The sequence below is a fragment of the Garra rufa genome, chromosome 15, assembly GCF_049309525.1.
Source record: "Garra rufa chromosome 15, GarRuf1.0, whole genome shotgun sequence".
NCBI lineage: Eukaryota > Metazoa > Chordata > Actinopteri > Cypriniformes > Cyprinidae > Garra > Garra rufa.
This window is the reverse complement of record NC_133375.1, coordinates 16,849,129-16,864,996: the sequence shown is the minus strand read 5'-3', so window position 1 is coordinate 16,864,996 and position 15,868 is coordinate 16,849,129. Positions and strand designations below refer to the sequence as shown.

The 15,868-nt window shown below is 42.5% G+C and overlaps 1 protein-coding gene across 2 annotated transcripts in view; it reads right to left on the bottom strand.

Annotated features, from left to right (window-relative positions):
• tmcc1a (transmembrane and coiled-coil domain family 1a) overlaps positions 1–15,868 on the bottom strand; it is a 56,044-nt gene that overhangs the window by 19,276 nt on the left and 20,900 nt on the right. Inside the window, exon 1 of one of the 2 annotated variants that reach the window (XM_073818933.1) lies at positions 4,807–5,242. The exons of the other annotated variant lie outside the window; for it this stretch is intronic. Coding sequence (XP_073675034.1) covers positions 4,807–4,881 — 75 coding nt within the window. The 5' untranslated portion in view covers positions 4,882–5,242. Of the gene's footprint in view, positions 1–4,806; positions 5,243–15,868 lie in introns of those variants that run through there. 2 annotated transcript variants of the gene reach the window in all.

Genomic DNA, 15,868 nt, shown 5'->3' with positions numbered 1-15,868 from the left:
CTTATTCCATCAGAGGTCAACCTCGAGAGGCTGATCTCCTTAGTAGAACATTTTGGCAGCGTGTGCAGCCTGCAGGTTGTGATTTTGCAATAAGAAGTGAAACTCCCTTAGGTGGCCATCAAGGTGGCTCCTCTTCTTTTTCAGAGAGTTTGCCTTTTCTACTGTTCGCTTTTGGGGCAAAAGCGTACCTTATGCCAGCCTAGGGGGGATCTGACTACAATGCAGGCACATCTGTCTCCTGCTTGGTTCAGTCATTCCTCACCTCAGTCGAGAGTCAAATTAGGCTAGCAGTGGAACACCGTTGGCTCAGGACCAAGGGGTTCTCCCCGAGGGGCAAACCCACTCCACATGGTCAGGGTCTCAAGGCGCTGCTCCGCCCCCTAGACTTGTGGAGAAAAACCTTGGTTCCTGTTCTGGGCCTGGTCATGAGTGACCGTTTGGCCCTGGGTCTATGGGACACATGCCATCTTATTGGCATTTTTATCGCCTGGAGACCAGGCCGTGTTTTTGCTTGTGAAACATTTCCCTAGACCCGATAAGCCCATTTACAGTGAAACACTATTGGGTCTGTTGTCAGCTGTGTCCAACATAATATTTTTGGCCTGCTGTACAGCAGTTCCCTGTAGTTGTCCTCTACGAGGAAAAGCGTACACCGGGAAGCGAAACATGTTTGTTCTTTAGTGCAAACTGCACCCAGTTCACTGCCCAGTAGGTTCAGTGCTGGACTTTTTTTGCAAGCCCGCCTTACGGCCGGTAACGCACACTCTAGGCTGAAGGACTACGTGGCGGCCGTCGTTGCTTTCCATACCCCCTTCGGTACTATCTCCCTCAGGAGACTTCCCCCGGTGTCATCCTTTCCCCGAAGGAAGGTAACAGGATTAAGTGGTTCTCCCCGAGGGGCGAACCAGCTCCACATGATCAGGGTCTCAAGGCGCTGTTCCCGCCCTCTAGACATGTGGAAAGATCTTAACTCCTGTTTGGAGCCCGGTCATGAGTGACTGTGCGGCCCTGGGTCTATGGAGCACATACCTTCTTATTGGTATTTCGATCGCCTGGAGTTCTAGGATGTGTTTCTGCTTTAGAAACACTCTCTCCCAGACTATAGACTGCCATGTGTTGTTGCACACCACATCACAGTGAGCGGTCTCCTACCCTCAAGGAGCTCTGCGGTCGCGCCCCTCGTACGAGCGGCACACCAGACCCTTGTATGGTTCCAGGTCACACTACTCTGGAAAGAGAGCAGTTCATATTCTGGACATTTCATATAGGAGCAGTCATCCTGTCGAGACAGGGGCTGAGGCCCGGGGAATTGAGACCTCCATCCAGTGTGGTGGAACTCTTGGACCTATGGTCTTGTTGGTCATCCAGCTCCTATGGAATTACCGTCAGGAGGGATCTCCTCTCACAAGTAGGGGGTGCCATCCTGCACCCTCGTCTGGATTTTTGAAAGTTATGGGTGTGGCCCCTGAGGGGGCACAGTTCCTAGCTTTCGGTCTCTCAACCGAGGTTGCTGAGACCATCCTCCAATTCAGAGCTCCCTCCGTGAGGAAAGTGTACACCGGGAAGTGAAACTAGTTTGTTCTTTAAGTGCAGACAGCTCCCAGTTCACTGCCCAGTAGGTTCAGTGCTGGACTTTTTGCAAGCCCGCCTTACGGCCGGTAACGCACACTCTACGCTGAAGGGCTACGTGGCGGCCATAGATGCCTTCCATGCTCCCTTCGGTGCTACCTCCCTCGGGAGACTTCCCCTGGTGTCATGCTTCCTTTATGGTGCACTGAGGCTGGGGCCTTCGGTGCACCTACCTGGCAGGGATGTTCCTCTCTAAGGATACTTGGATGCTTACAGGCCCTTCTGTGGCCTTCCTTTCTTTGCCTTGATTGATCAAGCAGTTTGCACCTATAATTAGGGTACACACCCTAGGTGCCCTTTACAGCACCACAGCCCGTAGTGCGCCAGGCCTTCTGTCCTCTCTCTAGGAAACGGAACACTAGAAGTTTATGTGTATGTGTCCAGTGTGAGCACTGGATGCATACGACCATAGATCTGCCCTGTGGAGGAAGACGGACCAGTTTCTTAAGCTTGGTCCCCTTACAGAAGTCTTCCAGCTTCTAGGTAAGCCTAAGCGGTGATTATGGATGCCATTTTTGCTTTCTTTGAGTCCTCTGGTATTCCCTCGCTGATGGAACAAAAGGCTCTAAGTTTTCCTGACAGAGACACCTCTGCAGGTTACTTCAAACGCTGGGAATGATCCACGCCACTCCTGGCAGCAGCTACTACTCCTGCTACTTCGTATGAAACCCTAGTTCCTCGAGGGAACGAGACGCTGCATCGCCTTCCACAATTTCGGCATCCCTGCAGCGCTCCTGGTGGCAGAAGCTGCCGGCTGCATTCACCGCACGTGCTTTATAGCTTCCTGGTTCCTGACGTCACCCGCCCGTGACGTCACTCGCGCTTCTCTTTGGACTGATTTCACATGTATTCAGAGCATAGGAAACACAGAGGGCGTCCCCAAAGCGTTTACCGACGCAGCGTCTCGTTCCCACGAGGAACTAGGGTTTCATACGAAACCCAAGGCGTTTTCTACCAGTGAAATCATGTTTACAGGTTTTGAGACTGATACAGAGTCCTTGAGATGAAGAACTTAGTTTTTGAGGCCTATGGCAGCAAAACTTTATAAAGGTCAGGAATTCAGGACAGAAGTACGGAGTCCACGACACAACTGGCCCTCCAAATCCACGCTAAACTAGGCAGATGTGGTTGGTCACTTCACATGTCAATCAGATGCTCTCTTCCTGTCGTGGTTCTTGATCAAAAATGTGTTGATATATCATAAATACTGTTATACTGTTGTATCTTATATCTTACAGCATTATTATGCTACTGCAGGCGGACGAAGCACAAACACTGTGATTGATTGACAGGTTGATCGTGTGCAAAATAAATGCAACACTATCACATGCATTTCCCTGATCACTCAAGACAAGAGAATAGATCATATGCCTTCCCTATTCTTCTTATAATTTCTGATACTTACAAAAGTAGCTAATACACAGGATTTATGTGCCACTTATTAAATATCTGAAGCAAATGAAGCAGAGCCACAGGTCTGGGCCACCATAAAAACACAAGACAACGCAGAGCTGTATTACATAGCTCTCTCAAGAAAGAAATCTCTCTAAACACAAACACAGTGAGGCAGTATTTTAAGGCTTCATAAATGTTTAGAAATGAACAAATAGTCTTCTATTGTAAGACTGACATAAGCGTCCATCCCAGATAATGAATTGAGGTTATAAAAACACTGTGGGAACATGGTTTTGAAATGTTTATAAAACTTTGAAATGTCCTTTTCTTGTGATTATAATGTTAATTAAAATTACATAAATGTTCCCACTTTATCATTTGATATTAATATGACTGTAGTCTCACTTAGTTACTGTAAGATATGTACAGTTTACACTGTGAGCATTTGCACTTGCCTTCTGACCAATTCATATATTACGTATTTTAGTCTGAATACTGCTGTTCTTATGTTCTTAAAACTGTAATTTCTAGGACTGGACATCATGGAAAGGAATAAATTTGATATCTACTATATGAAAACTATATTTCTCAGGCTAGAAATTGCTCTTTTTAAATGCAATATCTATAAAATTCACAGATTACTGAATAAGGGTGGAAACTAATCTTTAAAGATCTTTATAGGGCCGTGGAAATTTCTATAGTCAATGTAAGTACTGATCCTCTAATCAAAAACAACACAAAATGCTATAGAAAAATTGATGGTAAAATGGGGAAACTTGCAATACAGTGAAATGCATATTACATATCCTAATTTTTTTTTTTTGTACATTTCTCTCTTTCTATTTTTCTTGTTTATTTATGGCAGTAAAAGCCCTTCATATTTACACAAAGGGTAGTTTCAGAAAAGTGGAAATCCTCTTTACTGTTGCTTTAAGGGAGACTGGAGCCACTAACAATGCCTTATTCATCAGCAGTGGACAATTACATAACTGAACATGTTAACCTGAGTTCACACTCACAATCTCACACACAGTACTACACACACACACACAAACACGGAAGAAAAAAGGGCAGCGCATGCTAAAACTGTATACTTAAATATTAAACTAAACACATCTGAATGTGCTTTATGTCCTTACTGTAAAGTGCACACTAGTGTTAGCTTTGCCAGTACTAATGTTACTGTTGTGAAACTCAACTAATCCCTGGTTATATTGGGTCAAGAACCACAAGAGAGCCTTTCATGAGAAATTATGTCAAAACAGCATTTGTGAAAGTCGCTTATAAGCTTTTGCCCGGATTCACACCAGTGCGTCTGATACTCTTCTCAACAAGAAATGCACATTCTGTCATCATTTAACTCACTGGGATGTCATTCCAAGGAAATGTAAGTTGAACCACCATATATATATATATATATATATATATATATATATTGAGAATGAGAATTATGAGTAATACATTACATCCTGGTCGGTTAATATATTTTATCGTCTATGTATCTTGACAGCCTCAGTCCCTATTCACTTCCATTGTAAAGAGCAGCTTAAACATGATAAACCTTAGTCCACAGAAAAAAAGCCATACAGGTTTGAGACAGCACTGCAAATCATGACTTGTTGAGTAAAAACAACACAACACACAAACCATAAAATTGCAAATTTGATGTCTGCTTAGTCCATAAGATTACTGATGCACATTTCAAGTGTAGCATACAAATTCTGCAAAATGTAGGAGCTTTCTGACAACACACACACACACACACACACACACTGAACTCACGGTGTTGGTTGGGGACGTGGATGGCGAGGACTCTGGCGTTATCAGGTTGAGAATGATGTCCATTGGTGAAATCATTGAGCCAGCAGATGTTCATTCACTCGGGTGTGTTGAGTGTGGATCTGAGCGTCGAGAGTGTCCGTGCTCTTCCATTACAACATGTTGAACAACAGAGAACACAAAGTGCTGTCCATGTTCCTAAAATGAAGGCGACGAGGAGTAATTTAGCTCGCGTGGGCCTGGGCTCTTACGCCTCTCTGAAAAGCTCACCGTCGAGCCGCAGTGGAAACGTCAGATTCGAGAAAGCAAGTGTTCGGAGTTCACGCAGGGAATGAAAGACCCAAAAGCTCAGCGTGAACGTTCAGTGTGTGTGAGAAAGAGGCAGAGAGAGCCAGAGCCCATGAGAAGGTTTTTGTCTCAACGGGACTCTTTTGGCCAACAAAACAGTGTTGGACAACTAATGAGGAAATTCATTCACGGGTTTAAAGGGCTTCAAGACCTTAGCCAATGAGTTATGGTGGCCTACCAACCTCAGCCAATCACAGACAAAGACCCTAAAACCAATCATAACCATCCACTGAGTCCAGACTAATGACTGGCTTTGCCTTCAGTTACAAAAGCAGTACATGAACATGAGCACTGCACGTCCACACAACTACTGCGTGACACGACTGACTCCAGCCATTGAGCCATAGCACTGCCACTGTGTGTGTGTGTGTGTGTGTGTGTGTGTGAGTGAAGTGGGGTGCATAAGAGGGGCAGACGAGAAACTGCCAAAACTCTTCTCAATGGAAGAGAGAGAGTGATGAAGCTGTGCTTTAGGTGTGAGCTGGCTTATATAACAGCAGGCCTCATTCAGTGTGTGTACGGGACAAAAAGAGGCTGTTTTTTAATGAATGAAGCACAGCACATGCTTTGAACTAGGTTTTTACATTTTTCTAAACCTCCATATTTGGCCTCCTCCTTTTGAGATCTTTAGCAATAAGACAGATCACTTGGAAAAGCACTATTATTTTCAACAAGCTGCATGATTTGATGGATCCGGGGTTTTTTAACCCCAGTTCTCGGGCCACCCCACACATAATGTTTTAGATGTCTCCTTATTGAACACCTTAACAAGTTCAGGAGATAATGAAGTGATGAGTTATTAACAGTATTGGGGAAAGTTACTTTTAAAAGTAATGCATTACAATATTGCATTACTCCCTAAAAAAAATAACAAATTACATTACTTAGTTACTTTTTATGGAAAGTAATGCATTACATTACTGTTGTGTTGCTTTTGCATTACTTTGTAAATCTGGGCAGGGCTTGCTTGTTTGTTTCTAATATAAAAAGGTTGATTTTTAGCAAATGTAAAAGCCCTTTTACCCTGGTGAAAGAAACAGGTAAAACCAGCCTAGGCTGGTTGGCTGGTTTTAGCTGGTCATAGCTGGTCAGCAGGCTGGTTTTAGAGGGGTTTTGGCCATCTTTCCAGCCTGGCCAGGCTGGACTTAGCTGGTCAGGCTGGGAAAACAGCTAAAACCAGCTACTTCCAGCTTAAACCAGCTAAGACCAGCCAACCATCCTAGGCTGGTTTTAGCTGTTTTTTTTCAGCAGGTTACACCAAAAATTTAAATGAATAAGTCTAAATATGAAGGAAAAGTAAATTCCCGTCTGTACAGTAGAACTGTAGGAGAAGGAAGTTTAACTCTACTCTTCAGCAATGAGAAATATGAAGCACGAATGTTAGTTAATCTAAAGTAAGTTTTGCTTATTAGTATGGTTGAATTGGATCAACAAAGGTCAGCAACAAAGACTTTGGTTAATAAATTGGGATTAAAAAGTGTTACTTTTTTGAAATGACTAAGTAATGCGTTAATTTACTAGTAACTTACAAAAAGTAATCTTATTACGTAACTCATGTTACTTGTCATGCGTTACCCCCCAACACTTGTCATTAATGATGAACGCCTGCTGTTAACAAACACCTCTTGACTTTACACTGGTTTTTTTGGGGGCTGCTGTAATAATTTTATTTTTATTTTTTTTTTTAGATTTTTTGTTATATGAAAGCACAGCCACTTCATCAGATGAAGTTTGGACACGGTGTATTGTGTTATGTTGAACTCAATTTAGTGCTCTTAAACATTGTTGTGCTAATCTATTATTATCAAGAACTGAAAAAAATATCTCAAGAACATCAACCACTGAACTAGTTGGCCAAACACAGATGTCAATGATCAGTGTATGAATCTCAAGAATGGTGACAATCAACAAACTAATCAGATAAACATTAACTCTCAACATCACAAAACAAGCTACTAAAGTCCCAATAAATTTGATCATTTATTTTATCATTAATGACTCAATCTTCACTTCATTATCTCCTGAACTTGTTAACATGTTCAGTAGGGAGACATCTAAAACATAATGTGCCTGAGGACTGGAGTTGAAAACCCCTGTGATGGATCATTCATGCCTGTAGTGTGTATTCATTTTCATACTTACAGTTCAAGGTTAGTTCCCAAACACTAGGCTTAAGTGTGACATTGCCTTCAGCGCAAAGCAACATTATTAGAGACACATATTCAGATTCACAGCTACAGCTGTTGGAGGGTAAGTGTGAACATGTGCACGCACACAAACCACATTCCTCGCATAACAAAGAGGTGCATTATTCACGTAAGAGATGATGTCACTCAGCTGCTGGGATTTACCTGGACTTACCTCTCTCGCAACACCAGTTTATTCTGAATGACTCTAAAACACACACACAGAGCAAAGCAGAGCTGGACCATTGATTGCCAGAAAGATCCAGAATGTGTCGGTTCTCTCTGCTGTGTCTCTGTACAGAGCATTCTTACATAACATCACTCTTTGTTAGTGTCTTTGTCCTAAATTGGACCAATTAATGACTCAAAGATGCTCATAAACAACGCAAACAAGAGTATAAACTCTAGACACTTTCACTGCCACAACTAGTATGTGGTACAGGGTCAGTACTGACAATTAGTGGTCTAAACAATAGGCTTGATTTTCTTAGTGCAACATGTGATTTTGTTTTGTTTTGGGCCATGCTCTTGTGAGATCCTCCCTACTGTTATCTTAATCTAGAAATCTCAAAACAGCACATTCCCTAACCATTAAACCAAAACAATGTCCCATGTGCTTCTGGATCTAGAGTTTGTTGCAAAATATTCTGCTTTCTCATCTCAGAGATTTGAGTATTTTAAGCATAAACACATAATGTTCTCAGTAGAATACGGAACATCCTGAACTAAAATTAACCCACAGTCATACAAACATCAGTAAAAACAGGCAAACTGGTTTGAGCAGTTAAAACAAAACCGATAGCAACAGCACTGCATGCCTGCGGTAAGGAAATTTATACAACACACTTCATCTGATGAAACAATGATTTCTTTAAAGAAACACAATGGCTGATTAGTCACTTAAAAACGTCTGAATGTCATTGCATTGCAGAGAGAAATATCAAAATGTCATGCAAACAAATGCTGCACACGCTTTTCTTAGAGCTAACTTCACTTTTCTGATGCATTTCTAAAAACTATTTAACATGCCATTAAAACAGCTTATTAAGTTTTAGTTTGACATGGGTAAGAGATAAAGGATGAAAGGGTTACAAAATGACACACAATTTGATCAATAATACAAACCACATGAATATACACAATATATTTGAATAAGTGCAAAGGTCAAGTAAGCTACCTTTCATAAACATTTCAGTCAACACTTCCTGTATTAGAGTCAATGGATATTGTGTGAAGACACCAACCTAAACCAATACTGAATGACAGACAGATGGACACAGCAGGAATATAATGCCCTCAATGCTGTCACTGGATCCTTATACATGCCTTTACATCCTCAATGAATGTTAAAAAATAACACTCTATTATATATGGACATCTTTAGAAAGATACTGGCACACTCTGAACATCCTGAAACAAAACAACCACTAGAGGGAGATGAGAGTCCTCACAACAACAATCAGGTCTGACTACAGAAGACAGCTGACACACACATGACACAATCAATCAGTGAGGGGACATTTATGCATGTTATTGTTTTTAAACACATTCCTTACAAATAGTGTTCAGATGGTCACTCCCTAACATAGTCCTCACTATTTGAACGGCTCATAAAAATCATGCTTTATTCAGTGCCCTTCACTAATATTGGCACCCTTGGTAAATATGAGCAAAGGTGATTTATGAAAATAAATCGGCATTGTTTATCCTTTAGATCATTCATTCAAAAAAAAATCACAAAATTCTAACCTTATATTGAAGTAAAACAATGGAAACTGGGGAGGAATCTCATTATGACATAAATGTTTTTCTCTAGTTCAGGTTGGCCACAATTATTGCCACCCAATTGTTTCAACATCCTTTTCCCTTCTCTAACAATGTCTAATGAGTTTGGAGAACACCTGACCAGACATCAGAGACCATTCCTTCATACAGAATCTCTCCAGATCCATCAAGCGTCCCAGCTTCATGTTAGTGCTTCTTCTCTTCAGTTTCTACAGGGTTCAGGTCAGGGAACTGGGACGGCCAGGGTAGAAGCTTCATTCTGTGCTCAGTGGCACAATTTTGTGTTGATTTTGATTTTTGTTTTGGATCACTGTCCTGATGGAAGATCCAACCATGGCCATTATAAGATTTCTAACAGAGGCAGTCAGGTTTAGATTTTTCATCCATTGGTATTTGATAGAATCCATAATGCCATGTATCTAAACAAGACGTCCAGGACCTTAAGCAGAAAAATAGGCCCACAACATTAAAGACCCAGCAGTATTTTTAACTGTGGACATGGGGTACTTTTTTATCCCTGTTTGCTCCAAACCCATCTGGTGGATTTGTTGCCAAAAAGTTATTTTTTTTAGTTTCATCTGACCAGAGAAGCCAGTCCTGTTTGAAGTTGAAGTTGAAGTCGTGTCTGACAAGTGAATATGCTGGAGGTTGTTTTTGGGTGAGCGAGGAAGATTTTTCTTGAAACCCTCTGGAACAACATGTGGTGATGTAGGGGGTGTTTGATCATTTTATTTTAGGCTTTCTGGCCCCAAGACTCAACTAATTTCTGCAATTCTCCAACTGTGATCCTTGGAGAGTCTTTGGCCACTCAAACTCTCCTCCTCACCCTGTATTAGGATGATATAGACTCTTCTAGGCAGATTTGTAACATCTTTAGTTGACTGGAATGTCTTAATTATTGCCCTAATTGTGGAAATTGGGACTTTCAATGCATTAGCTCTTTTCTTTCAGACACTTTTTTTTGTGAAGCTCAACAAGTGATGTTTTATAAACGCGTTTCGGGAGGAGCTCGCGCAGATAATTAACACGACCAATACATCATTAGTAATCAGTCTCCTTATCTAATCAACACAGGGAAAATCCCTATAAATAACACAACAATCCTACCTTCCTCATCTCTTGTCTCGTCAAACCCATCCTCCACCCCGTCTCCTCACCTTCAGCCTATAGGGGGAGCGCTTATAGGGTTCGGGCCAGTGCTGAGCTCGGACCCCTCCCCCTGGGCGGGGGAGAGCCCCGGGCTCGGGAATTACCACCGAGCTCGAGGCCCTCTCCCGGACAGCACGCCAAACACGCACAACCTTTCACTCAGTTTATTATCAGTAAGAGGGAACTCGTGAAACTTGTTCTGCACAACAGAACTACATTTTTTAATGCACCTGTGAAGTTTGAGATTTTGGGCTTTTTGGTTTTTCATTAAGTGTTTTTTCAGACTAGTGAAAAGAAAACATCCAAGAGACACTGTTACGTGTTTCTTTTATAGCACTTTATCTATTTGTGTCAATAGATTTCAATCACAATACATATTTTTAAAGGCTGTTTTCTCAAAATGAGTTCTTTCTCCTACACTGAGCCGTAAATCTCCACTTCAGTAGCACTTACACACACCAAACTTTACATTTTTATTCCTAACTATATCCTGAAGGTTTTTACAGAGGGATTTAATAACATTTCCCCCCTAAAATTGTGAAAAGTATATTGTTTTCTGTCTGTTCTAAGTTTTTTTCTGAAATATGAAGTGACAAAATGTGATACCCAAAATCTCCTCTGTAAAAACATTTGACTGTAATATGTAAAAATAAATAAATAAATAAATAAACAAGAATTTTGAAAGTGACTTCATCCAGTGATTTATATTTTTGTACTACAATTTAGCAAAATTAGCAAATATTTCATTAAATGATGCCTCATTTGCATATTTAAACCTTGCAATTATCATTGTAATCTATCAACTGGGTAAGTAAGGTGATAACTATTTATTTTACCCTATTCGCCTGCAGTGTCTCGCCTTAATGAGATATTTTACTTAGACAAATTTCTAGTGGTGCCAATAATTGTGGCCAACGTGAACTAGTGAAAAACATTTATTTCATAATGAGATTCCCCCCAGTTTCCATTGTTTTACTTCAATGAAAGGTTAGAATTTTGTAAATGTTTGGAATTAAAGATCTGAGGGATAAACAATGCAGATTTATTTTCACAGCCACCTTTGCTCATATTTACCAAGGGTGCCAATATTAGTGGAGGGCATTGTATGTGCTGATTGATATCAGATGTGAATGTGAAGTGCAGGATGGGGAAGATGTGGGATTTACTGAATATCATCACTGCTGTGTAAAACCATTGTGTCTGAGATATTCTCACGAATATAGTGAAACTTGTATGTGTATGCGCTTGAATACGTGGTTTACGAGGTTTGCACTTCCTGTGCCCTTATAAACCAAATGGCTCATAAAACAAATAGACTAAAATCAACAGATGCAGACATTTTTCTATGAGGGGTTTAGTGGATTAGAGTGAGAGGATAGACAATACAGTTTGTAAAGTAGAAAAACCATTACGCCTATGGAATGAAGCCATAAAACATGGAAACACAACACGTGTATGTGTGTGTGTGTGTGTGTGTGTGTGTAAAAACATCCTCATATCCCAAAATAAGACAATCCTGAGAGAATAAGAGGAGTAAAAACAGGAAACATAAGTCAGTCAGACACACACACACACACACACACACACACACACACACACACACACACACACACACACACACACACACACACACACACACACACACACACACACACATGTTGGGTTTACATGTTTTATGGGGACATTCCATAGGCGTAATGGTTTTTATACTGTACAAACCGTACTTTCTATGGCCCTACACCTAAACCTAGCCTTCACAGGAGATTGTGCACACTTTTACTTTATCAAAAAAGCTCATTGTGCATGATTTATAAGCCTGTTTCCTCATGGGGACCTGAGAAATGTCCCCACAAGGTCAAAATCTACTGGTATTCCTATCCTTGTGGGGACATTTGGTCCCCATAACGTGATGAATACCAGGTACACACACACACACACACACACACTGGTTTTGTCATATGTGACATCTCTTAAATAGCGTGGTTTTATGAGGAAATGCTAAACTCGGGCATTAAGGTGCTATTAATATACTTCTTTTAAACTTTAAAATAGGAAAGTATACTTTCAGTCTACTTTTGTATGTACTTCTCAGAAATATATATATACTATATATATATATATATATATATATAGAAAAAGCCTAAGTATATTTGAGCTATATTTGTGCTCTAAGAATCTGTGTTTTCATTGTTATACGCTAGGGGCGCTAATACACATCTTCTGGACAGAATTTCCAAAACACAAGTGAAGAAGAAACTGAAACAACAGATGCTTCCACATGTAATCTAACACAATCATCAGACATAAAACAGCATCAAAACCATAGATATGGAAACTGTGCAACGTTATGGAATAAAATGTCGACCCATGAAGAGGAAATAATGACTGTCAAGCTTTGGGGAGTTGATCAACTCCTACATTTTGATTATCATCAATAGTCTTTTTGTTCAAAATGTTGTTTATTTATTTATTATTTATGAAACTTACCCACATTCAAGTGTTTATAAAAAAAAAAAAAATGCATGAAGCTAGAATTTTTGTTTATAAGCAGATACCCTGTTCTTTCTTTTGATGTTTTGTATGTTCAGATATTCTTATAACAAAATATATAAATAGGGACATAGTAGTATATTGAGACTATACTTCAAAGTGTACTAAAAATGCATAATAAAAATGTATTTAAGTAGTAAACTATCAGTATACCTGTCACGAATTGAGTCGTCCTGTCATCATAAACTCTTGCACTACACATCATGGACTTCATTCCCCACAAGCCACTGCACTAATCACTGCATTCACCTGCTCCTTGTTTCTCACTGCACTGATTACCGCTCACACCTGCACCTCATTTCTAGGACTGCATATAAACCACTCTCACACCTAGCTCTTGGCGAAGTCTTGTATTGCCCCGGCTGCATTTCTGAGCGTTTCTTCCCGTGTTTGTTTTCCCGTGTTTGATTCTCGCTGCCAGCCCCAACCTTTCTGCCTGTGTTTTGACTACGATTTCTGCCTGCCCCTGTGTGTTTGTTTTGTTTTGTCTTATCTAATAAATGCTGCGAATGGATCCGCTCGTCTCAGTCCGTCCTTGTGACAGAAGACTTCGCCACTACAAGGATCCAGCAGCTAGTATGGTGTCATCCGGTTCCAGCACGAATTCAACAGTACAGATCATGCGTCTCAAACAAGGTGAGCGGTCTGTTGAGGAGTATGCAATGGACTTTATCGAATTGGCTAATCAGTCTACTATGGATGAGGCTTGCCTGATGATTTTCTTCCGTGGAGTACTCTTAGAGCCATTGGCTTCACTCATGCCCATGTTTGCACCTAACTGGACTTTACAAATTTACATTGACATTGCTCTGCAAATGAGTGGCTCTCCTTTTACTGTGGGAATCAAAGAAGAGGACAACAATGTTCCCACAGTAAACTCCAGCTCAGAGCCACTACGCAAGATGGCTGCCACGCCAGAGTCTGCACACACGATGGCTGCCGATGTTCCTGAGTTCCCGGCCAAGATGGCCGCCGTTCCTGAGTTCCCGGCCAAGATGGCCACCAAGCCTGATTCCCCGGCCAAGATGGCTCCGTCCAGCCTCCCAGAGTCTCCGCTGGTTCCGCCCGGCCTCCCAGAGTCTCCGCTGGTTCCGCCCGGCCTCCCAGAGTCTCCGCTGGTTTCGCCCGGCCTCCCAGAGTCTCCGCTGGTTCCGCCCGGCCTCCCAGAGCCTCCGCTGGTTCCGCCCGGCCTCCCAGAGCCTCCGCTGGTTCCGCCCAGCCTTCCAGAGCCTCCGCTGGTTCCGTCCAGTCGTCCAGAGCCTATGCTGGTTCTGCCCAGCCTTCCTGAGATTCCTGTCTGCCCTGTTCTGGCCACGGAGGCCATGTATGGACTGTCTAATTTCCCACCCACCCTCCCTACTGCTCCAGTCCCACCACCTCTGTCTCCTGACAGTCCCTCGGCTCACCTTCAACCCACCTTCGGTGCAGAGGAGTTGCCGTGGGTCTGCCAGTCTCCATCGGTGTCCTGGCTGGAGGATCCCTCACCATCGCCTCCAGCCTCAGAGTCCTGGACTCCACCTCGGCCCTCCGACCCTGCGGCTCCACCCCGGCTCTCTGCTCCATCGTCTCCGCTGTCGGCTGTCGGTCCACCAGCTCCACCGGGCTCCATCGTCCCTCCGGCTCCGCCCTGGTCGGTCGTCGCCCCACCTTCGCCTCTGGACTCTACTCCTCCGGCTGCACCTCGTCGCTCCGTCCTACCGGCTCTGTGGACCTCCTCCCTCCCGCGGGCACAGCCTCGGTCCTCTGTCGCTCCGGCTCCGCCGTGTACCTCTGGACCTCCATCTCCGCCTTGGTTGCCAGAGCCTTGGGTTCCGCCTTGGCCCTCTGGATCCTCTGTGTCGCCCAGGACCATCGACTCTCCGGTTCCGCCTCGGGCTCCACCGGCTCCACCTCCGTCGGTCGGCCCCATGGAGGAGCCAACCCTTCCTCCACCATGGCTTCTCCCTCCGCCGGTCCCGCCTCAGTCCATAGCTCCATTACCCCCACATGGACCTGGCCCTCCATCCCTCCCCCTGTTCCGCCTCCGCTCCACGGCTCTGTCACGAATTGAGTCGTCCTGTCATCATAAACTCTTGCACTACACATCATGGACTTCATTCCCCACAAGCCACTGCACTAATCACTGCATTCAGTTTTAGTGCTGTGACTATTATCACTCCCTCCCGTGTTTGATTCTCGCTGCCAGCCCCGACCTTTCTGCCTGTGTTTTGATTTCTGCCTGCCCCTGTGTGTTTGTTTTGTTTTGTCTTATCTAATAAATGCTGCGAATGGATCCTTGCAGTGCAAACTGAAAACATAGATGTAAACTAGTTGTGTACTCAAAGTTTTCTACTGTTATACTTAAAGTATACTTAAAAGTATACTTTTATATACTAGAAATTGGGCCAATTTAATCCCAATGAGTATTGAAATAGTAAACTTAAAAGTATACTAACTTTACTTAAGTATACTTAATAAAATAAACTTGAAGTATACTTCTTTTTGGTAAGGGTAATATCAATGAAAATAGCACCAATATTTAGTGTGATGATCAATACTGCCTCAGCGTTAAACACTAGCTTTCAGTTTGCTAAAACAAATGTTGACCCATTGGTAAAAAAAAAAAAAAAAAAAAAAAAAAAAAAAGTTTCTTTCATCTTCTTTCTTTTGTTTCAAGCTCTGTGTTGTCTGAAGTGCCACAGAATGACCCTTCTTGGACGCCCTCAAAGCAAAGCAAGAACACAGAGTACAATCTCTCTTTGGTTTTGGGTCAAATGCACAGAGATGATCTGAGCTCTGCCTGCCCTGGATAAGAGCGATGGCCTACATAAATAATTTGACATGAATATTCATTAAACGTGCAGATGAAACAGTGATGACATCAAAGAGCACACATGTGCACAAACTCATGCATACAGCAAAAATTACGATGTTACTGCCTCATCATAAGACCTTCAAATCACAGATGAAAGCAGCTGTTCGTGGCATCTCACACAGGAAACAGGAAACGCTCTGTGGTTTCATAACTGACTTTTTCTCACACCTTCAGTGATGGATGTTATAGTTTC